Source organism: Panonychus citri, unplaced genomic scaffold, assembly GCF_014898815.1.
Source record: "Panonychus citri isolate SS breed McGregor unplaced genomic scaffold, ASM1489881v1 Contig00136, whole genome shotgun sequence".
Lineage (NCBI taxonomy): Eukaryota > Metazoa > Arthropoda > Arachnida > Trombidiformes > Tetranychidae > Panonychus > Panonychus citri.
This window is the reverse complement of record NW_026515541.1, coordinates 2,816,102-2,841,349: the sequence shown is the minus strand read 5'-3', so window position 1 is coordinate 2,841,349 and position 25,248 is coordinate 2,816,102. Positions and strand designations below refer to the sequence as shown.

General features: G+C 29.6%; 4 protein-coding genes across 5 annotated transcripts; 3 read left to right on the top strand and 1 right to left on the bottom strand.

The window, feature by feature from the left end:
* Positions 1 to 801: 801 nt before the first annotated feature.
* On the top strand, positions 802 to 1,649 carry LOC128392513 (cytochrome P450 4c3-like; the record flags this gene model as incomplete). The annotated part of the gene is made up of 2 exons (XM_053352540.1): positions 802 to 853; positions 916 to 1,649. Coding segments are annotated over 2 exons (597 nt in total), but the record flags the coding sequence as incomplete, so codon positions are not given.
* Positions 1,650 to 1,900: 251 nt separating this feature from the next.
* On the top strand, positions 1,901 to 3,947 carry LOC128392486 (probable cytochrome P450 4ac1). The gene is made up of 4 exons (XM_053352514.1): positions 1,901 to 2,184; positions 2,254 to 2,369; positions 2,439 to 3,252; positions 3,345 to 3,947. Exons 1-4 carry the CDS (start codon positions 2,016 to 2,018, stop codon positions 3,893 to 3,895), a joined length of 1,650 nt encoding a protein of 549 aa, XP_053208489.1. The 5' UTR covers positions 1,901 to 2,015; the 3' UTR covers positions 3,896 to 3,947.
* A 1,943-nt stretch (positions 3,948 to 5,890) lies between these two features.
* On the top strand, positions 5,891 to 24,890 carry LOC128392485 (ATP-binding cassette sub-family C member 8-like). Of its 2 annotated transcripts, XM_053352512.1 has the most exons (15): positions 5,913 to 7,423; positions 13,858 to 14,016; positions 18,433 to 18,741; positions 18,980 to 19,123; positions 19,228 to 19,371; positions 19,456 to 19,590; positions 19,683 to 19,845; positions 19,937 to 20,283; positions 20,847 to 22,895; positions 22,971 to 23,221; positions 23,307 to 23,409; positions 23,489 to 23,726; positions 23,801 to 23,922; positions 23,983 to 24,170; positions 24,260 to 24,890. In XM_053352512.1, exons 1-15 carry the CDS (start codon positions 6,494 to 6,496, stop codon positions 24,687 to 24,689), a joined length of 5,712 nt encoding a protein of 1,903 aa, XP_053208487.1. In that variant the 5' UTR covers positions 5,913 to 6,493; the 3' UTR covers positions 24,690 to 24,890. The 2 variants fall into 2 exon arrangements, with proteins under 2 accessions (XP_053208488.1, XP_053208487.1); XM_053352513.1 differs by lacking the exons at positions 23,307 to 23,409; positions 23,801 to 23,922; positions 23,983 to 24,170; positions 24,260 to 24,890 and having other exon boundaries at positions 5,891 to 7,423; positions 23,502 to 23,711.
* Positions 15,349 to 16,639, bottom strand: LOC128392493 (uncharacterized). The gene is made up of 2 exons (XM_053352521.1): positions 15,988 to 16,639; positions 15,349 to 15,640 (listed from the first exon to the last, which is right to left on the bottom strand). The coding sequence occupies exons 1-2, from the start codon at positions 16,281 to 16,283 to the stop codon at positions 15,403 to 15,405; spliced, it is 534 nt and encodes a 177-aa protein (XP_053208496.1). The 5' UTR covers positions 16,284 to 16,639; the 3' UTR covers positions 15,349 to 15,402.
* Positions 24,891 to 25,248: the final 358 nt, after the last annotated feature.

The following is a 25,248-nucleotide window of genomic DNA, read 5'->3' as shown; positions in this document are numbered from 1 at the left end:
GTTGAAGTATAAACAATCAGAACGACGATTAAGTTAATTGTTGTTGATTATTTTTCTCTCTCTCTCCCTTAGAATACAGTTAAAATCTTTAATATTAAGACGATATTCCAATTGGCAGCTCGACCTCCAGTGGCCGATGGTCTTTTCATGATCTCCGGTAAAAAGTGGAAAACTTTTCGTCAAATTGGTGAGATTAATTTACGAACGAAAATGTTATCGAAATTCATTCCAATTATGTCCCAACATGCTGACCGATTGATGGACAAGTTAAAGTGTCATCTGGATGATTGGATCGATCTCACTGATGATCTGAGCTTGACCACGTTCAATGTTATCTGTGAATGTGCAATGGGTGTTTCAACGAAAACTGGTCAACTTGAACGCTCGGCTTTCCAATTGTTTAAGATTATCGATAAAGCTCCAGTCCATTTGGTCAAACGGACGATGTCCCCCTACTTTTGGCCTGAGTTCATTTGGAAACGATATATTAATTACGTGTCAGATGGTGAAGTGTTAATATTTGAATCGATATTTAAATCTGTAACCGATCGAGAGATTTGCCGACAAAAAGCAATTAGATCACAATCAAAATGAACAATAATAATCATCATCATGATGGAACTGATGATTTAAGTGACAAAACTTTTCAACAATTAAGCCTAATCACATTCAGGATAATCTACTTTCTCATTTGGTTAATCTTTATCTTAATCAGAATAACGATCCAGATGATTTACCTGATGATGAAGAGGAAAATTTAATTACTCGAATGATATTGAAAACGAAATCAACAATTTCATCCTCGCTGGATTTGAAACTGTCCGAACAATTTTATGGACATTAATCTGTATCGGTGAGTTAAATTGTCGAGATGAGAGCTAATTGTAATTAGAACCTTTTGCTTTTGATTAACAGCAAGTGAACCAGAAATCGAGAAACGTATTCATGATGAATTGATTAACGTTTTTGGTGATGACCAGGAAAACGAGTGGACCTTTGATTTGGATAAATTAAATCAACTTAATTACCTTGATTGTTGTATTCGTGAAGGCCTAAGGCTTTTTTCACCATTGATAATATTTGGTAGAAACACTGGAGTTGATTCATTTCAATTAGACGAAGTTAATTGTCTACCACCATCAACTGAATACTTAGTTTCAGTTTATTCAGTTCATCGGAATGAAAAAGTTTATCCTCAACCAGAAAAATTTAACCCTGACCGTTGGTCATCTGAAAATATTCAATCAATTCCAACTAATTGTTACCTTCCCTTTGGGATTGGACCTCGAACCTGCATTGGCTATAGACTCGCATTGATTGAGATGAAAATTGTGATTACCTTAATTGTTAAACAATTTAGATTACAAGTTAATCAACATTACAGTTCAATTGATTGGATTTTTCCATTAACATTGAAACCAGTTAAACCTTGTACATTTAAATTGTCATCAAGATTTTAAATTAAACCTTAAAATACAATAAAAACAATTTAATTCAACCATGATTGTTTGCAATTAAGCTTAACATCATTTACCTTTGATTATCAATCAAGATTTCCCAATCTCTCAATTTAAAACAATTTATACACAATTTACATTGTAGTTTGTATCATTATTGAAAAAAGAGACAAACAATTAAAATTTAATCATTTTTACTTGAATAATTTTAATAAGTGAAATATGATTTGAAGTTAATTAACTCTAATGATCAACAATTAACTTAATCTGAAAGTTATGAAAAGTTAATCAGGAAAAAAAGACAAATACCCTTAAGGCTAAATTGTGCTCAACAACAATTTAACCATTGATCACAATTATCAACAGTTTAATTGTCTTTTTTTCGTTTGTCGTAAACAAAATTAAACACAAACAATCAAATACAAATTAAACAACAATCAGGAAATTTTTCCATCCTGAGCTCTGATCATTTGTCATTGAAAGCCCATAGTGTTAACTCAATCAACCAGTTGATTTTTTAGAATCAACAATTGGATTGTTAATAATTAGGTAACAATCATGTTAACCATTACATGGATTTTATTGACAATCATCTTAATCTACTTGATAAAGTTAATTATTGATTACAGAAATTGGATGAGACACTTTTATAAGTATCCATCTTATTCTGTAACAATTAGTGACGTTCTGGTTTACTTCAGTGGACCTGAAGCAGTGATTAAAAAATGTAAGTACAATCTAATCAATTTAATCAATTTACTACACAGAGAAATTAATCAAGACAATTAATTCACAGGGGGAAGCAGATCTTTTTTCCGTAGAGCTCTGCAATTAACTAAAAACGATGATTACTTTGTCATTTGGCTCGCGTTCATACCTGTGCTTTTCATTAAGAATCCAAATTTAGCTGAGGTAAAGATTGTGAATTACAATTTGATTGTTGATGATTTGATTAATTCTAAATTGCTTACCAATATTTAGAAGGCGTTTAAAGCTCACAATATCAAGACGATATTTATGTCAGCAGTTTTACCGGTAATTCGAAATGGCATTTTCATGATGTCCGATGAAAAAAAATGGAAAATATTTCGTAAAATCAGTGAGATCAATTTAAAAACTAAAATGTTACAAAAGTTTTTCCCAATTATGTCTCATCATTGTGATAAAATGGTCGATAAATTATACAAACTGGAAGAGGGCCAATGGTCAGATTTCAATGACGAAGTTGGACTGACCACTTTTAATGTTATTTGCGAATCGGGAATGGGAATTTCAACTGAATCACCGAAACTCGAATCAACTGCTCTTCGATTATTTGAGGTAACGCTGCAATTTCCCAAGCATATTGTTTTAAGAGCTTTCAACCCGCTCTTGTGGCCTGAATTCACCTGGACACGATATCTTGATTACATGAGTGACGGACAGTCAAAGGTTCTTGAGAAATTATTCAAGTATGTGGTCAAACGAGAAGTGACCAGACAATTAGGCTTTAAATCTGAAGGTGAAACAACAATCAGTAAAGATGACGACAGTTTGAAAAGGTCAGTGAGCGACAATGCCCAAAATAATAACACGATCGATGAAAAAGATGATATTGATTTAATTAAACCAAATTGTATCGAGAATAATTTTCTGTCCAAAGTTGTTGATATTTACGTCAATCAAAATGTAACAAATCAAGTTAATCATGAGAATCTAATTTCTGCTGATGAAGTTGAAAGTGAGATTAATAATTTCGTACTCGCTGGATTTGAAACTGTCCGAACGGGAATTTTATTTACATTAGCATGTATTGGTAAGTTGATTGTTGATTAATTGTTTCGATAATTACGACAATTACCCTAGTCTAAATTGTTTTGCCTCTTTTATTTTTCTTTAATCTAATAGCTAGCGAGCCGATTATCCAACAACGAATCTATGATGAGTTAGTTGAGGTCTTTGGTGATCCACAGGAAAAGTGGACCTTTGATTTGGAAAAATTGAATCAATTGCATTTCACTGATTGTTGTGTTCGCGAGGGATTACGAATTTTTGCCCCGCAGCAACTTTTAGGCCGTAATTCGGGTTCGGAGAAATTTCAACTCGATGAGGATCACCTTTTACCTCCAAGAACAGAATATCTAATCTCAGTATATAGTATTCATCATAATGAGAAAATTTATCCCGAACCAGAGAAATATGATCCTGACCGATGGTCACCTGGTCGAGTTGAGAAAATTCCATTTAATTGTTGGATTCCATTTGGAGTTGGGCCTCGGGCTTGTGTTGGCTATCGATACGCAATTTACGAGATGATTATGGTAATTTCATCAATTGTCAAACATTTTCACCTTTATTCAAATCGACACTATGATGATATCAATTGGTCTTTCGTTTTAACAACAAGACCAATTGAAGAACTCAAATTTAAAGTTAAACCAAGAAATAAATCTAATTAGTCGAAAACTTTTCCAAATTAAAAAAGAAAATAAAACAAATTGTTAAACGGAAATAATTTTATATTTGGCAATTTTATAATTCTCATTCCAAAGAAAAGTTAACCGGTAAGGCTTTAGATATGTCCGAAAGCTCAACTTTTCTACTTTCATCTTACTTTTTTTTGGCTTACGTTTAAAGCTACACATGGAAATTAACTTAATCGCTCAATTAATTTGTTTCTTTAAATTAGATTCGGTTAGGTTTTCACTATTAAGGGTCACTATGGACAATCAAACTGTCACACAATTGATGTAACGATAGCTGTCGACAGCTAATCAGCTCCTTCTTCCGCTAATAGCTTTTATTTCATTGTTAAATGTGGACTTACACGAATCCAAGGTTCCAAATAATCTTGGATTGTTGAATTAATTAATTAAATTAAATCATTTTCCTAAAAAGCCACGAATTAGCCGCAAAAAAGTCAGCTGAAAGTGTAAATAGTGAGCTTATGGACATAACCTGAGCCTTATCAACAATAATAAAACTTGTAATAAGTAAAATTGAAAAGAAAATATCAGCAACTAATCAGTTGGAAAATAAATTAAATTAATTAGTTGATCAAGAGAAAAAATTAAATTCAAATATTTGATAAGCGATAACATCGATTCGAAAACAATATCGATACTTGATAACCGATAATCGATATTCTTCTCTTTTCTTTTTTCTCCCACAGATGGAGCCACAAATTCGTTTGTTTATTTTCTTTTTCTATTTTAATAACCTTTATTTACCTTTGTCTCCTTGTGGTTAATTAATTATTTCACTTGATTTGTTTTTCTATTCTTTTGTTAATCATTGTATTAATATTTTTGTTCTATTTCCTTTCTAGGTACATTGATAGACATGAATTCCTTGGTACGTAGTGTGATTAATCAAAGGACTTTGAAAGGCCTACAAATGATCCAGAAACGAGGTTACTCTTATCCGTATGGAAATAAATTCTTGATCACTCCACCTCGGACTCCAGTTTCGGTGACCGAAAGATGTGTTTGGTTTTCTGTGCTTTTTATTTCGGTAACTTCGGTACCAGCATGGATTCTGTACCATCTTCGTCTGTACCGTAATCAATCGTACAACGATTGGATTGATTATCAAAATAGATGGTCAAGTAAAGATTAATCCAACGGCAGATTTCAAAGCAGAACAGACAATAATCAATTTCTTTCTCTATGGGAACCAAAGTTACACACTACTAGATTGTTTGTCGCAACTAAAATCAATCATAGATATTAAGGATTATTCATCATTCTAAGAAGAAGAAAAAAAAACTGTCAAGCAAAAGGAAAAGAAAACTGAAAACATTCAATTTATATCGTATTTGTTTACAATAATAACCTACATATATTTATATGTTTTCTTAACTTTGTTACAATTGAATTAATTCATTCCCCGGAATATGAATAACTTTTAATGATAAGTAAATTAAAGTTATCAACAATCAATTAACACTCAAATTGACAAAGATTAATGAAAACCAAACCATTTACAATGTTGAACAATTCAAATGCAAGGTTAATCAAATTAATCATTTTTCTTCCTCCTTTCAAATCAACAATTGAACTAAATTGTAATGATGAAATTGAAGAAAACCAAGTTCGTTGAGTTAGTAAGCAAAGATTTTCCAACAATTACCATAATTGTTTAGATTAAATTGTCAACAATTAACAACATGAATCAAAGATAAAGGAAATTACAATTTACCGAGAATGGAAATGTTATCATAAGAAAACTGTTACGAATAAACAAAAAAGAAAATAAGTTCTAACTTTTGTTATTTTCGAATTTTTTTTAGACAAATAATTTATATTAGAAATAGAGTAATAAATTAATTACTCTTTCAAGAAGATAAATCAAGAGAAGAAGAAGATAAAATGACGATAACCGGTTATTTATTCTCTTCTTCAGTTGAATCTCTCTCACGTTGGACAACTTCATCATCTTGGATTCAATATGATTTGAAGGGAGAAGATGATGATGATAAGGATGATGAAGAACTTGAGAGAGAAAGAAAGATGAAGAGAGAGAGAGAAAAAAATCGTTCTAACGTTTAGTATAACCACAACTCGCTTCAAGTTGATTTAGTCTCATTTCTTGTTTTCGTTGAAACGTTTATCCCTCTCACTCTCTTCCTATGATAATCTACTTTTAATCAGAATGTTTTCTAATCAACAATTAAAGTTAATCACCAGAAATTAAGGCCCTCAAGGAAAAACCTTTGTTCTTTTCTATTTCAATTTGAATTCTCTTCCAATCCAATTTTCTTCCTTAAGTGACAAAGAAAAGAGGGAGAAAACAAGAAGATAATTATTCTTCCTCTGATATGGATTAATAATTATATCGATTGTTTATCTAATTACAGTGATTAAAGTAATTTATTCGCAATCATCTTCTACTTCAATCAACTTGTATAATTGTGAATTCTAATGAATCATTGAAGAAGAAGAAGAAGATTTTTGTTACTTTGTTTCTCTCTCTCTCATTAAATCCAAATGATCCGAAGGATAATCCATTAATCGCTACGAAATTTAATCTCGAAACTTTTTTCTCTCTCTCTCAAAATGCCTCATCTAAATTGTCCAATATTCTGGTTACCTTTAGAATCTGACCAAGGTGATGGTCAAGTTTCATCTTCTTCTCTAATCTCATCTCAACGAACTCTCACCTATTCCAATTCAACGATACCCAATTGGTTAATCATCGATTATTGTCAAAGTAATTGGATAACAAGTTGTATTAATTTTCTATTTATCTTTGTGTCCATTCAGTTTTATTTGTTTTTCTATCGTTCAAAAAAATCTAAATCATCCTCATCATCATCTCCATCATCTTCTTCATCCTCACCCAGGCGGTCATCTGAAAATCTCCATAAACAATCACCAATAAATCACTTGAAACATTCATATTCTCATTATCATCATCAATATAATCACAATCATAATCAATCAAATTCTCACAATATCCGAAGTATCTCACAAACAATTCTACCAATTCAAAGTGGATTAATTAACGATCAGATTGATTGTTCAATCGATAATCAAAAATGCCACCTAATTAGCCTTTGGAATCAAATGATTCCAAAAATTTTACTCGACATCATGATACTGATCATGTTTTTCATCATCTCACTTTCCATCATTGAACTTTACCAATATCCTTGGATTAATTTATATCAACAACTTAATGGCCGGTTAATTACCTTAATCTCAATGGTTTTTACCTTGTTAATTAATTACTTTATTGTTTTACCTCAACTTGGTTTACTTTTACTTAAACCGGGTTATGGTAATTCACTTTATCGAGTTACCTTTTTAATTATCCTAATCTCTTATTGGACTGTAACTGTAATCAATTTAATCTACCAATTGGGATTACTATTAACGATGGGCTTATCCTTAACTAATCACGTTCGTCTACAATTAACTTTGGCAACAATTTGCATCTCTACTTGTTTCCTGTGTGCTAAATTATCCGCAATTCTTATGACCAAGGTAAGTGTTAAATCAACAATTAACAACACAATTTGGTTCTGTATTCATCTTTACCTTTCAATACAATTGAAATTAATAGTTAATCATCATCATCTTAATCATAATCATTGGGTGTAAATAGATTTGTTTACATTTTTTTTTCTTTCCAAATGAAAAGTGATAATAACAAAATCCTTGGATTAAGTGTTTATCCAACTCATTGAATTGATTAACTTGAATCCACTTGTCATAACAATTAACACACAAAGTTTACAACAATTAATAGTAAATCTTAATCTTAAATCGGATACAAATTAACTTTTACTTTCATAATCTATCAAATTGCCTCTGGTCAGTTAACCGAATTAAAAATAAATCTAATCAACTAATTTTGCTCTAATTTTCCCCTTTGTTTACCTGATTATCATCTAATTGTGAAGTTTTAATCATTCACATTCAAACTAAATTAAGAAAAAATCTCTCAATAATTGATTAACTTATAATGAGTAACCTGTTGATTGTTTCCTAATCTGGTAAATCGGATTAGCAAAACAAAAAGATGAGGAGAAGAAAAAAAAGTAAATTCTAATTTTGATTTAGTTAATTGTGATTACTAATTGTTGTTAATTTTAATCTGTTGATCCATCTAAATTACTCTTATATGTATTGATGGTGAAAGATTATAATTACGGAGCTAAATTAATATTAATCAAGGAGTAAATTGTTGTTGATTGTTGTTATCATGTGTTGATTATAACTTCAAGTTGGTCCAATAGTTAAAATAAAACGTCAATCAAATTAATAATAATTAATAATTTACGATAATTACTATTAACTTTTTGTTCCCCTAAAATTCACAAACTAATTGATAACGTGATTAGTTAATCAATTGTTGATTGAGATTATTTTTCTTTTAAAACCTTAATTCATTTGAACTCGAAAATCTTATTGATTATTTTAATCTATTTGCGGATTTAATTCACCAACCAGCTGATCTAAATTACTACTCATTATCTCATCAACAGGTGATGATAGTTTAATGATGATTAAGGTTTAATCATCATTCATTCACCTAAGCAATCAATTTAAATCCATTAATAACATTTAGACATGAACAATTTAAAACAAACTTTTAATCAACAAATGTGAAAGTTAATCAATCAGAAGGTGTGACCAATGCTAATCCCGTATTACCGGATTAACATTGTTGTTGATTTGTTTATTATTATTTTACCGGATTTAAGGTCTAAAATAAATAAATACATAAATTATATTATAATAATAATAATAATAATGAATGTAAATTAGTAAATTTTAATTATCGTTACAAAATGATTTACCTTTATTGTGATAACCTCACCAAGAAACAAAACCATTAATATCAATCTCAGAATCATCAATGAATTTTGATAATAATAAATATTATCAATTATCATGAGGTAACAATAATCATTAATAATGTAAATCTAATCTAATCTGAATATTAATCTAAATATAAAAGATTAAGTAATTAGGTGGAGAGAGAGAGAGAGAGAGAGAGAACAGATTAACTACTAACATAAAACATGCGACAATGAGGTTGACACGGATATGCTGGTCCTCTAACAAGAGGCCTCACTCCCAAGAGATGATGATTAGAACTCATCCCATTATCATCATCATAATCTTCATCTTCATCTTCATCTTCATCTTATCCTCATCACCATCAGCTGAAAAATAAGGTGATAAATATGTAAACTAATCGTGTTCATAACATTGAACTGGTTGGTTAATTTTTCTTGCTTACCTGTTTAAGTTGATTCTTCATGTTGAAATCTTAATTTTTCAGACTTTATGTTCATCAAGAACGGATCATCATCATGATCATGAAAAACTGATAGATAATGTTGCCTAAATTGTTTGCAATCAGTTAATCCATCCATTCATTGATTCACTTCACTCGCCCATTCATCCAATGATTAATATTACATATCAAGAATCAATTAGGAGAAAAACTTGATTCAAAAAGTAATAATAATCACATTGATTAATAATCTTATATACACTTTGAATAGCACATTGATTACTGGTTAATTGTTAATCGTTGATTGTTATGTATTATTATTATTATTATTCTGATGATGATGATGCTGATGACCATGTAATCATCTTTTTTTTTGGGAGCCCATGATGATTAGACTTGATTACCTGTATTATTATCATCAGTTTACCTTGAGGGATTTTTGGGTTTGCTTAGATGTTTTTAATTTTCCATTTATATATCAACACTTGATTAAGAAAATTAACAAAAGAAATTAAAAGGGAAAGATTATCAAGATTAATTGTGATTAAGAGAGAGAGAGAGAGAGAGAGAGATTTAATTACAACATGTCATAAATTGTCTGCTAACAATTAGATGTTATTAACTAATTAACGAAAGCAAATTCAAGGAAATTGAATAACTTTTATTATCTTGAGAGTTTATTATTGTTTGATTACAACTGTAAACCAAATTAACTAATTTCTCATTTTCTCATCCAAATGTGATTGTCATTGATTAACGAAATTTGCAAATATTTGTCATTTATAATTTAATTGTCTACAACAATTAACGATCCACTGGTTAATGATTAACTTTATTTACGATCACTTTGATTTTACGTCAAACTTTTCTTTGTATATTAATTGTTATCGATTCGTTTGCTAATTGTGATTATCTTCACTAATTGCAACTTTTAATTCCGTGTGTGTATGTACATACAAGAAAAATGGTTAATCAATCATCATTTTCAATTAGTTTAATTAAATTCAACACTAGATTAAAGTTAATCAATTGATGATTAAGAAGAAGAGTAAAAAAAATCGGAAATAATCTTGATTGTTAATGAAAAACTTTTCAACATTTGATTTTAGTTTGATGATTGTAATCATTTAATCAAATTAATTTAGGGTGAAAGTTTCAAACATGAGTATCTCCTTTTTGATTTAATTGAATTTAATTAAACTAATCCAGTTTTATCACCGGATTGAAAACCCAATCAATAAGGATTGAATTTCTTTACCTTTAATCTGATAATAATCATGAGAGACTTTGTTTAGTTGATCAAATTAAAAGGTAAATACTTGATTGTTGCAGTTAATTGATGCAAAAAAAACGAAATCATCAATTCAAGTAACTCAATTTATCAGTAATTAGTAAATTGTTAAAGGGTTGAATTGATTTGAGTTTATTGTTGCTCGAAGCATATTAATACCCTGAAAGTGGCATAGTAATTAACCCTTAACGGATATTTGGTGGTCCATCAATCAACTAATCACAAATCATGCAATAGATTTCAATTGATTAGCAACAATTAAGATGACAGTTAACAAAATATTAGGTAATTAAATTGTGATCGGTATTGGTTTAAATGTAATAGAAACAGTTAAAACTATTAACTTTTAATTGCTTGTTATTAACTTGATCAATATTAATGTTACACTTTTTTATTGAAATTTTTATTGATTAAATTAATTGTTACTTTAACGATTACCGGTAAAACTTTTACCTCTCATCATTATTTAATTGTTAAAGTTAATTGTTGTTATATACAATAACAATTACCCTTGAAAATAACAAAGTAAATTAATCAGTGACTCTCAATGATGATGTATTACAATTGGTAAAGTTAATTGTTATATCATGTAAATGGTGATTTAAGTTAATTGCTTGTAATATTTTGAAACAATTCATTACGATAGTTAATTGTAAGCTAATCATTTGGTTAATAACTAAATTAAGTATAATAACAACACTTTCTGCTAATCGTTCATTGGGTCACCTAGATGATTGTTTCAATTGTAATTAAATACAATTCATCCTAATTTGGTTAATAGTTTTTGATTGTTGTTGGTTAATTTTAATTTAGTACAAGATTTACAAACCCTTTGGGGTCAGATTAAGATTTATAAGAAATTTAATTTAATTTGATTTGTAAATTTAACTCTTTACTTTTCATTTTAAATTTTAACTACTCAAATCTTTACAATCAATTTTAATTATGTTTAATTAAAGTGATTGAGATAATGTCATCATGATTATGATGACAATAATCTGATTAATCTGAATAAGATCATCTCACAATCAACTGATTATCATGTGTAAATGTTGAAACATTTTTACTTGAAAATGACAAGAAATTAGTTGAAAACAATTAAAAGTCTAACAATTTTAATTGTCTTTTCTTTTCAGGTTATCATGAATTAAATCAAAACTAAATCATGATTTAAATTGAATACAATTAACCCTTCACCCACTCTGAGGAAAGTGGGGTGGGTAATATGAAGGTGTGAACATTTCAATTTCATATTTCCCTCTCTCTCTCCAACTGAATTAGATTTAAATTGTTACCATCTAAAAGTAAAACAATTAATTAACAAGTGATAATGGGCGAACAATTAAAATTAAAGTTATTGTTAATTGTTGACCTTGAAAATAAGCAAATAATTTATCATGATTTGCTAATTGTTGCTGTTATAATTAAATATTATTCACGATACTCTTAACCTAATCAACTTGATTGTAATTTATTATTATCATTTAATTTGATTATCATTTTTAAATCATTTTCACTTTAATAATAATAATTTTCTGTTCAACAACAATTAGCAATCAAGTTAATTGTTAATCAATGATAATCAAATCCTTTTACACCTTTTTCACTTGTAAACTAATCTTTCAATCAGTTAATTTATCTTAATTTAAAACTTTTCCCCAATTGTAATCAACCAATCATCATCACAATTATAATCAACAATCAATTGTAAACAATTTAATATTAACCTTAAAGGTATTCAGTTTATATTAACAATTAACTGACTTTTAAAAGTACACAATTTAAATTGTGACATTGACATTGTAATAAAATTGAATATTAAATTACTTTAATTGAAACATTTTCTCATCACAATTAAGCCAACTAAATATATATATAAATTAACCTTTATGGTTAGTTAATTGTATCATCATCCTCCCTCTTTAAACTTTCACAATTAATAATATATATATTTAATCACTTTTTATCTAATTTAAATCTTAATTGTCGACATGATGATAATCAAGAGTAATAAACAAATTAACTGTAATAAAAAACTGTTCAACTTAATCAAATGTAACATCATAACTTGATTAGGGTCAAGATTTATTTTTAATTTAGTTTAATTACCGATAATTTATATTAGTAATAATGAAAAAAAAGGGTTAACCTTATTGTACAATTAAAACTTTTACCAGTTGATTAGTTTGGTAATTGAAAATTGAATCTTTGATTAACTTTCAATGGTTTAGACATTACAATTAACAACAATAATGTAATAATCTAGTTTGTCTGTGATAATTAAAGTGGATTATCTTAATCACTTGAAGAATATGATTAATTGTTGGTTAAAATTATTTACCATTGACAAGCAATTTATCCTGATTAACCTCAAGTACTTTCTTGGTGTTGATTAAATCCACTCCCAGCACCCACCCGATAGCAACCACCTTAATTATAATCAACCCGCTCTGATTAAATGAACCAAATTGATTGTGATCTTTAAATTTTGATTCTTTTTGTTACTTTCATGATTAACTTAAATCACTGATGATCATCAGCTGATAACTAAATTAGCTACTTTATTATTATTGATTATTTCCTTAATTCAGTTCATTTGGGTTGACCCAATCAAATCTGTTCAAGTCCTAGTGTTGATGATTTATGTATCTAAATGATCATCGAAACCATTTATTATTGTTTACAATTTGTTAATTGTTGTTGTTTATAAATCGTTAATTGTGCTTGATAGTTTAGTTTTGTGATAGATTTTGTCTTAATTAAATTATCTTTGATTCAACAGAGACACTCCTGTGTTATTAATATCAAGATTAAGATGATCGAGAATTTGAAATTGCAACAATTAAACCTTAATTGTAGTTAATTGTTGATATAATATACAGTCAAATGTGAGTGAATCACGAACAATTAGTTGATTGTTCAATTGAATCAGAAAAATAAACAAGAAATATAATTGTTTTCATAATTTGAATCAAATGTTCATTAAGAGTATTAAATTTGGCTTCTAATTGTTAACATAATTAACTAATCAAATGAAATACAAACCATAACAATTAACTGGTAACCAGTTAATTGAAACACTAAATTATTTCAACGGTGAAAACAAAAATAGCAAAATAAATAGTTAATGATTTAAGAATCACCTTTGATTGTAATTTAATTGTACAGATTTACAATTGATTATGTATTAATTTTGATTTTCAATTGAATGAAACAATTAATTGTGTCATTGATGTTTATTTACAACCAACAACAATCAGGTCAATTAACTAATTATTAGAATCACTTTAATGATGATGATTAGGAAGATGATGTTTGGTCATTTGCTTAATATTGTTAATTATTTTTTTCGTTTCTTTTTTCTTAATTGTCGCTAATTAGGAACAATTTGATGGCGATTTGAAACGTCCAAGTGATTGTAAATATCTCCATCCATACTCATCGATATTATCGAAGGCCACTTTCTCGTGGTTCTGTCAAATCCTCCGTCTTGGTTATTCAAGGCCAATTCAACTTAGTGATCTTGGCTCATTGCCTAAGGTAAGTTAACCAATTAACCTAATCAAAAGTTAATTGTTGGACAGAGATGAAAACCCCACAAATCCAATTAATCACCTAGACCTTAATTGTCAGTCTTTAGGTAAACGAATACATAAAAATTAATCAAATCACTTTGAAGTTAATCAATTTAATATTAACATTGAAAACAAATTCTATCTCTGTATTAATCTTTTTCTTATCCAAGATTAACTCCTTAATCTCAGGTTGATGACAAGATGACAAACAGATTTGATTGTTGATAATGAGTTTTAATTAAATTCTTTGGAGAAAAGAAAAAATCTAAAACTTTAAATCACTTTGGTAATCAAATTACCAATCAAACAGATCAAATTTCTGTTTCTTAATCTCCCATAGATCTTTAATCATTTTCTTGTTAATCTTTTAATCTCTCATATCGGTTGATTTAATACTTACCTTGATTGTTGAACTTTACCTGTGTAAAAATTAAAACAACATTGAAAGGATTACTCACCCTTGGATTATCATCATCATCATCATCATATTCATGATAATTTATCATCATCATCAGATAATAATGATAACCATGAAATTGATTTTCCAATTGATTGTTGTTTATTTTTGCAACAGTTGATAAATTGTTGGTTAATTGCCACTGACCTTTAATTGTAAAGGTAAATGATTTAAACACAACAATACAAGAATATTGTAAAGTCAATAATCTCAATGGTTTATTAATAGTAATCAAAATTTTTCTGCTCATTAATTGTTACAATTAAAGTTAATCTCTGAAACTCTCGTCTTAACCTTAACAAATCCCGATTGATTTTTGATAGTATTACTTTTCAAACAATTAACCCGAGTAAAAGTTAAATCATATAACCGATATGTTTTATATCACGTTAGAAACAAAAATTAAAGTAATTAAGTTAATTAGTTTTAAATTATTATCATTAATTCATAATAACAAAACATAATAAAAGAGGATTAAAGTTGTGGTAGAGGTTGAGGTTGATGTGGAGGTAGATTGATATTTACATTCACAGGAGATTATTATATAAATTGTGTGTTAATTTAAGTTAATTGTGATTAGTTGATTTAAATTTTTTTTTGCTCTTCGAATCCAAAACCTTGTAAATGAATTAATAAAAAAACAAACAAAGTTTTAGGCTTAATTGTTGCATAATAGTTTGGATGTTATTTTGATTGCTGTTTGATTATCATATTGATTGGTTGTCTATTTGTTGATTGTTGATTCTGTTAATTATATTGATTTGGTTATTAGAATTTGTTTTAGTCATAATTGATTATTATTCTTGGAATTGATTTCATTGTTTGTTGTTTGATTATTAGTTTTTTTGCCTTCTTCTTGTTTAATTGTTATGGATCTCTCTCTCCCCTGATTGATCATTTACGACAATTAACTCTTGAACAGGTACCAGTTAGTGGACTGTAATTACAATTAGCAGAGCACAAATACCTTGAGGCACAATCGCCACTTTCTCGTCCAAATTTACTGGCCTCGAACTCATCTCTTTCCTCATCGAAATCGTGACAAAGTCCAACCGCTTCAGCGGCCGTTTTAGCCCGAGCCGCTTGACCGCACTTATTGATAGCATTGTAATTAGCCAAACAGTGAAAGTACCTATTGGGAATACAATTAAAGAGATAAACAATTTAGCAATCAGATTAATTGAGTAATAACAATTATCTCTTTATGTGTATAAATAAATATACAGATTATCTTAATCATCATCATCATCGATCATTAATCAATAATTTAGATATTTTTTTTCTAGGTCAATGTCGATAATAATCAGCAATAATCGTAAAGATTAATTAACTTGTTAATTGTCTTATTGTCCCTCTAACTGATTGATCCAATTTTCTCAAATGTAGTTATTATAATTGTGATCAATTAAATTATTGGTTTGATTTTTCTTCTTCTTGATTATTGATTGATTGATTGGGATGAAGAAACAATTTACTTACAAGTGACAATTTTTACAAGAAGATGATCTCATTGTCGCAAAAACGGCAACCATTTCCCGACCGGCACATCGAACCTCCGTTTCTCGATCCGATTTAGGTCCAAGTTTATTCTTGAAACAATCGGCAATCCTTTTCCAATCAGTGGCAATTGGTGAAGATGATTCTTCAATATTTTCACCATTTACCATTAAGGGTTCAGCTAAATCAGAATCAAGAAGTACCGAAGCACAATTAACACAATTAACTATGGACAATAAAAGTCCAATGGCGGAAACGAAGCGAAAACAGATCATCATTGATTGAGGATTAATTGAACTAAATTTTGATTAGATTTGATTATCAGTAAAAATAATAATAATGATGATGATTAACTAGTAATCGAGAGACGGGGGAGGGATTGATTGTAATTAATTAAGATATTGGGAGTGATTGTGTTAAATTAGTTGAACTAATTGTTGAACCCAAAATTACACACAAGGAGAAAACTGATCAAGATAATAATCGAATCAAATTCAAAGTTAATTGTTGATTGTTTCCCTTGATTGACACTGGAAATATTGGAAGGTGTCTAATTGTTTCATCAACAGTTAACAACAGACTTTAATTGTTGTCACCTTAACGGCGTATTAACTGTTAATGAAAAAAAGGTAAATCTTTTGTTAATCAAATCAAAAACCATTAAGATACTTATAATTTAACTATTCAGCAATTAGTAGTAGTTTAATCATTGATTGAAAGTCAATTGATTATCATGATTAACCTCATCATGGAAAGAGGGGAAAAGGAATACATTGGATTAGTTAATCATTTAATTTACTTCCTGAGTTAATTGTTGATGATTAGTTTCCTTTTTCTCATCAAACCAAATCAATTGATTTAAAGAGCAAACAATTTAACTGTGAAAACTTTGTTTCCCAAAAGACAATCAGTTAATTGTTGATGAATCCAAATTAGGAAAAGATGATTAATTATCATCCGATATCAACTAATTTAGCGCTTAATTGTTGGATTACTTATTTAAGTAAAAAAAAAGGGATTGTATTTAATTGTAAACAATTTTCTGTCGTCTTAATTGTTGATTACACTCAGTTAATCATGATTTTTTCAGCTGAAACCTTAATAATAAAAATATAAATCATAAAGACCACTTGATGATTAGTTAATTACCTTACTGATTGTTGGTTAAAATCACTATGGTGATCTAAAGGTAACAAACAATCAAAAAATTAGTCTACTAATTGTTCAGGTTAGCAGATTAAATCTTAACAAGTTGTTTCTTTTAATTATATCATTCTAATTAAAGCTGACTCATTTAATTCATCTACATCACCATTTATAATTGCAACAATTAACTTGGTTACAAGGAAACAATCACAATCTTCATTCATTTGATCATTATACTGATTAGATTTAACAATCACCAGTGTATTTATTAAAATAAATTAACTGACTTCTCTCTGTTGATTAATCAAAATTAACTCTAATTGTAGACAGTTAACTTTAGTTAAGATTGAATGACAACAATTAACAAGACCAAATCAACACAGTCAACGAACCCAAAGTTAAGGGTCAATAAGCGGATTCATTGGACTTTAATTATGATAAAATATTAATATGAAAGTTAATCAGCAATTATAATCATCATATTTGATTTAAAGTGAATCAACAATCAACAATTAATCTAATAAACCAGTTTATCAACCCTCTCAATCAAAATTTACTTTCACTTTGAGAAGTAAAAAATCAAAGGATTTTCATTGATTATCGATAACTTTTTTTTTCCGCAATTTTAATTGTTGCAATCATTTTGTTTATTGTTGGAATCATGATGAAATTCAGTTAATTGTTGATGATCATTGATAATTTTAATCATCATCTTTCAATTGATATGAGTAAATCCCCTGTTCTTATACTTGATTGTTGATTTAATTCAGTTTCATATCTTGAATATTATTTTTTTTTTTGCTTTCCATTAAAAATCATCAATCAAATGATTAACCAAAATGAAAATGAAAAACTAAAAACTTGGTTAAGGTTAATTAATGAAGAAAAATAAAGTTACAATTAAAAAAAAGTTGAATTACAATTAAAGAGGTGTCTGTTTGTTTTTAGATTGTAACAATTAGATTAATCATATTCACATTAAAAACACACAAAACAAAGTTTCATGTTGAGTTTTGATATTATTTTTAATTTAACTGATTTAACTCTGAGATATTAAATTGTTTATCATTAGCATCTAAATTAAGATGAAACAATTTATATTATATATAAATTGTTACAAAATGTTTGATTAGTTAAACCAAAAATTTACCTCAAGACAATTAAACCATTAGCATGATTGTTGATCGCAACAAGAAGCACATTGAATTGGAAAACAATTGACAGTTTAACTAATTTAGATCGTAACTAATTAATCTAATTGTTGTTTAATTGCTGTAACAGGAACAAACAACCGAAAGTCAATTTGCCAAATTCAATACTTTCTTTGAACAAGAAAGGTGTAAATCAATTAATCAAGGTGAATCAATTTCCCTATGGCGATGCTATTGGAAAACATTTAAATTCAGTTTAGCAATCGGGGCGATATTAAGGATTTCCGCTGATATATTTGCCCTTTTCGGACCAATATCAATACAATATATCCTTAATTACGTTGATTCAGTTAAAAATTCAACATTAAATCAATCGCAATCAGCACAACAATCAAATTTTACTTCATTTCCACCCAATCAACAACAATTTGAATTACAGGTAAGATGAAATTTTTGATATTTGAGGTTAATTGTTGCCGATTGTCATAGTTAATCATTATAATTGTAGACAATCAATAAATTGTCATCACAATCAATAAGATTTTTTCTTTCTTCATCAAAAGAGATAATCGTTCTGGTTGTTTAATCTAAACCTTTAATTATGATTATTTTGACAAGTTAATATACTAATGATATCCATTTATTTTTGTCCAATTAATTTTTTAATCACAATTTAGGTTATTGAGACAACTAATTATCTAAAAAATGGCTTCTTAATTACTTTCCTAGTTTTATGTTCAACATTTTTACAAAGTAATTTCAGTAATTCATTTAATCATTTGGCTGTTTTACAAAGTTTACAATTAAAAAGCGCCCTCCAGGTAAATATCTAAATATTAGTTAACCAATTAACCAATAATCAAGATTAATTGTTAATCGATTTTGTCATTAATCCGACCAAATGAAATCTCTTCATCTATTTCAGAGTTTAATCTACAAAAAGACCTTAAGAATGGCCCCATCAATGGGACTGGACATCGGGGGAATATCAAATCACATGTCCTCGGACACTCACGACATGATGATGTTATTTTCAATGGGTCATTACGTTTGGGCAATACCGTTAAAAGTAATTAAAAAAATAACCTAGAAACAATTTAATCACAAATCTAATCTGGTGATATAATTTTTGTTTTAAATTCTCAATCAATAGATAATCATTTTGATGACATTACTTTATTTCCAATTGGGAATCAGTTCAATCATCGGAGCAGCGGCCATTTACATCTTAGCACCGATCCAATATTATCTTGGCAAACGATTAAGTGCCATTCGTAAGGATACAATGGTAACAATTAACTCTATCTCTCTCTAACAATTAACAATGTAATCTACTAATTGTGAACTAATTTTACTCTCTCTCTCTCTCTCTTTTGCCAGAATATATCTGATCAACGATTAAAGAAAACAAATGAACTACTAACTGGAATTAAATTGTTGAAACTATTAAATTGGGAGATATTATTTTGCCGAAAAGTTGAAAATATCAGAAATGAAGAGTTAAATTATCAGAAACGAGATGCTATTCATGTTGCTTGCATAAGTAAGTTCAATGATATAAGACAATTAACTCAATTAACTAATCCTTGAATTTTTTTCATTTACTTTTTTCCTAATCTCTTAATCTCTTAAAGCAATACTGACCCAAGCATCTTCCGTTATCCTTACACTGGTCACTTTCGTCCTGTACCCTTACATTGAAGGTGAACCCTTGCAATCAACTAAAGTATTCACTGGATTAGCCTTATTTAATCAATTAACGGTTCCACTTTATATAATTCCCGTTGTTGTGCCAATCATAATCAGCTCATTAACCAGCAGTCGACGATTATCAAAATTTTTATCCCAACCTGAAATTGATTGTAATGTGCCCTGGAGGCAAGATGATTGTGATTGTATTATTAAGGATAATGATGAGGATGAGGATGAGGATGATCAAAATGAGGATAAAGATGATGAATCGGAAGATGGTAATGCCAATGTAAGTTTAATTTTGTTTTTTTTTCTTTGTTCCATTTACTAATTTTTCCAACAACAACAACAATTAAGCTTAATTGTAAACTCTATGAACTGCCAATCACCTTTCACCTTAACTTTTTCAAGTAATTAAGTTGATTAGTTGTAATATTCATCATGATATTTATATTAATCAACAAATACACACTCACACAAACACCAGTTGATGGTTGTAATTGATTACCAACGTAATTACAACTATCTAATTTTAAATGTTTACAATTAAGGTGGAAAAGATTAACTGTTAAAATTAAATTACCTCATCACAAGAAACACATTAGATTTAATTGTTGGAGAGAAATTAATTTAATTTTGTTTACAACTTTGTTTTTTTTTTTACCTACAAGAGAGTTAATTAGTTAACAGTTTTAATCCTTAACCTTGATCATCAAATAATTAGTTGAACAATTGTTGCTGTTGTTGTTGTGATTGTTAATTATTATCATTTATTAACTTTAATTGTTCATACCTATTAAATGTAATCATATTAATTGAATGAAAAATTGATTTTCGTGATTTTGAAAACAGAAAAAATCAACTTATCCCAATGGAAATGTTTTAATTGTTGATGATGATGGTGATGTTGGTGAATCGGAACAACAATTAACAAAGAAAACAGCAACAATTAAAGGTTCGGTTAAAGGTGATTGTGATGGTGAGACTGCCGTTAGAATAAGAAATGGCCTTTTCGCTTGGAGTAATAATAAGGAGATTGATAATTTAAGGGACATTAATGTTGCCATACCAAAGTCAAAGTTGACCATAGTGACCGGTCCAGTTGGGGGTGGAAAAACTTCCCTGCTTTCGGCTTTGATGAATGAGATGATTAAACTTGACGGAACTGTGACCTGGTGTTCAGGTAATTCTCGTATTGGATTTTTACCTCAAACTCCGTGGCTTTATAATGTCTCCCTAAGGGATAATATCACCTTTGGAATGCCCTTTGAACCTGAACTTTATACAAAGGTGAAAGAGATCACATCTCTTCAGGGTGACATTGAATTATTGCCCAATCGTGATGATACTGAAATCGGTGAGAGAGGAATCAATTTATCGGGTGGTCAACGTCAACGAGTTGCTCTTGCAAGGGCAATTTATTGTGACCCTTCAACTCTTATACTTGATGACCCTTTATCTGCTCTTGACCCAAAGGTTTCCCAAACAATATTTACCTCGGCCATTGTTGATTACCTTTTAACTCGAGGTAAAACAGTTATTATGACGAGCCATGACTTAGATCATCTTAAAGTTGCCTCGAAGGTCATTGTCGTTGATCGAGGTCAAATTGATTTTGACGGTGATTTTAGTGGACTGGTTTCATCGAATTGTGAATTTTATATTCAACTGAGAAACAATGAATTGGCTCAGGAGAAAAATCGAGCCTTCGTCTCAAGCGGAAGTTCAACCGCGAAGGAGAGACAAAAACTTAGCCGGTTGGTCACTAAAAGAGCTTTAGTTCGAACTGTATCAACGATTGAAGGTCATTCTAAACGACGATCGGGAATTTATATGAGACAAGTGAGCCATGATCCATCATGCCCGTTACCATGTGACGATTATGCCGATATTACTGGACCCTGTTGTCCGTCAACATCAACTTCTGGTTCATCTAAAGATGATTTCTGTCTCTATGGTAATTCAAGTTCAAATATGGCCTCTTCTGGGTCAACTGGTGCTTACGGACGTAAACCGGGAAAATCAGGTCACTTATTGCGACTCATCTCAAGTGAATCAACGCAATCTCGAGCCTCATCCAATCTCAGCGGAAATTTTATCGGTGGTAACAGCGATACAAACACTACCACCGGTGGGGGTATTTTCCGTCCTGGCTTGAAACGATTAGTGTCCAAAATTTCCGATCGAACCATAACAGAGGAAGACGATGCTTCTCGAATGATAAACTCGACTAGAAAATTATCAACCGATGCCGCTGATGAAGGTGACCTACTGTTAATGGCTAATGGTCGGCTCACTAAATCGGATGAAGGTCGGAAAGCGGCCAGATTAATGGGTCGATCTGAAGGGATCATCAGTACATCTCCGTCCGAAGGGATAATTGGTGACGAGGAAAAAGAAACTGGATCGGTTTCAATTAAAGTCTACTGGTTGTACATTAAATCGTGTTCCACTTATTTAGCAATTACAATTTTGTTGTTCCTCGTTTTTTCCCAAGTAATTAAGGTAACTACTGATTTCTGGTTAGCCGATTGGACTGAGGCCGGTGTTGGTATAGCAAAGCAGAATTTAACAATTGACACAGCAACAATTACGAATGAAAATTTTACCACTTTACAAGAATTAAATTTCAATCCAATGGGTGACAATCTAATTGGTGAAAAGTCAACGAGTCACACTTTAGTTTACTATATTGGTGGTTATTGTATTCTCTCTGGATTAACAATCTCAATCTCGTTAATTGCTAATTTAATGTTACAATTTGCTTCACTTCGAGCAGTTCGAGTTCTACACTCGAAAATGATTAACGCTCTAGTTAAAAGTCCAATCAGATTTTTCGACACAACACCAATTGGTAGGATTCTTAATCGATTCTCAACTGATATTTCAACCATTGATAAGGTAATTAATTGAATACATAATTAATCAATTGTTAGAAATGAAATTGATTGCTTTTAACCATTTTTCTTTCATCAGGAAATTACATCAACTTTACCTCGATTGTTACGGTTCATGTTACTCTGTTTCTCAGCAATTATCGTTGATATAATTGTTACCCCATCTTTTATAATTGCGGCCATTGCAATTATCGTAATTTATTATTTATTACAAAAGTTTTTCCGTTCGACATCAATTGAATTACAACGAATCCAAAGTATGACCAATTCACCGATTTTTTCACATTTCAGCCAAACGTTAACTGGACTTTCAACAATCAGAGCTTTCAGGTTAGTTTTGAACAATTAGATTAACTGTTGTAGTAAATTGTTCATTTGATTTCATCTCTTTTTCTTTGTATCATTTGCAATTTAGACAAGAAACATCATTCAGTGAATCTCTCTGCGATTATATTAATACCAATAATTTAGCTTTCCTCATGGTTAATTGTGCAAATTGTTGGCTTGGAATTGCTCTTGTAAGTATGATTATATGCAATTAAAATAGGAATCTTAATTGTTACCAAACTTTTCTTTGGGATCTTTTAATTTGAACAGGATTATCTGGGAGGTATTATATTGGCCATTGCAACGGTTACATCTTTAATTGCAGCAATTTACGGAGATATTAGCACTTCATTTGTCGGCATGTCAATTAGTTATACTTTGTTAATTCCAATTTATCTTAATTGGGTTGTTCGTAATTTAGCAAGTCTTGAAATGCATATGTCGGCGGTTGAAAGAGTCCACCAGTATAGTCAATTGGAACCAGAAGATTCTGAGGAAACTTTTGAAGGTATTCTTGTGATTACATGGTCTTAATTGTTTCAAGAGTATTAATTGTTGTTAATCTTATTTAACTTTCATTAGAGTTATCCAAAAATTGGCCATCCCAAGGGTCCGTTGTTTTCAAAGGGATTGAACTTGGATACGAGGCTACATCAGATCCGATTTTGAGTAACTTTGATTTAAAAATTAAATCAGGGGAGAAGGTAAAATCTAATTAGAGATTCAGTTTAATTACGATGATTAATCGTCTATCTCTACCTTAGGTTGGTATTTGTGGACGAAGTGGATCAGGAAAATCTTCGATAATCATGGGCCTATTGAAAATGGTCGATGTTCGAGATGGTCAAATATTGGTGGACAATAAGAATATTAAAAAGATTCCATCCGATATTCTCAGGAAAAATATCGCTCTGGTTCCTCAGGAACCGATCATTTTCTCGGGGACATTCAGGTAGTTTATCTAATTGTTAATTGTGACGGAATTAAACAATCATACTGGATATCGATTAATTTGTTTTGTTTTTTGATTCTCTTATCCAGGGAAAATTTAGATCCATTCCAAGAGTATACCGATGATGAGATTTGGAGGGTTCTTGAGGAAACTGATTGTCGGTCAATTGTTGATTCATTAGATGAGATAATTAATGATGAAGGTTCCAATTTAAGTTCAGGTCAACGGCAATTACTTTGCTTTGCTCGAGCGATACTCAAAAAGAGTCCAATCCTTATAATGGACGAGGCCACATCTTCATTGGACGTTCAAAAAGAAGCGACAATCGTTGATTATATTCGTAAATCAAATCAAACCGTAATCTCAATCGCTCATCGAGTTAATTCACTTCTTGATTATGACAGAATTGTTGTCCTTGATTCCGGTAGAATTGCTGAAGAAGGTTCTCCAAAGAAATTAATGTCCAAAGAAAATGGTCTCTTCAGGTCATTAATCGAGAATGAAAATGGCCGCCAATGAGACAATACAATTAACCAGTAATTATTTAACATTTTCATTCCTTAGGTGATGGTTAAAACAAATCACTTATCAATTGTAATCCCAAACTTATTTTGTACATTTGACACTTTTATATATAAATATAAACCATCCAAGTCTAAGATTAATTTGAGATTAATCTCCATTTTAACCAATTAAAGTATATTACTTTCCAAGTAAAAACTATAGTCTCACAATCAGTTGATTGTAATTAATTAATGAACCAAAAAACAAAACAAAACAAAACAAACAACTCAAAGGAAAACAACAATCAAGGTTATCATTTAAAATGAAACTCATTGATATTTTCAATTTGATTAATTGCAAGATTTATAATCACAAGAAAACATTTAACTAGTTTAGATGAAATTAAATTAATCATGACGCAGAAATAAATTGCTCCAAGCAATTAATTAATGTGAGAAAAAAATTCAATTTCAATTACATCATCTGAGAAAAAAATGACTCACAACCAAAGAGTAATATCTTTTAGGTATCGATATCTATTCTAAATAATTAACTACAATTAAAAGAATTTTAG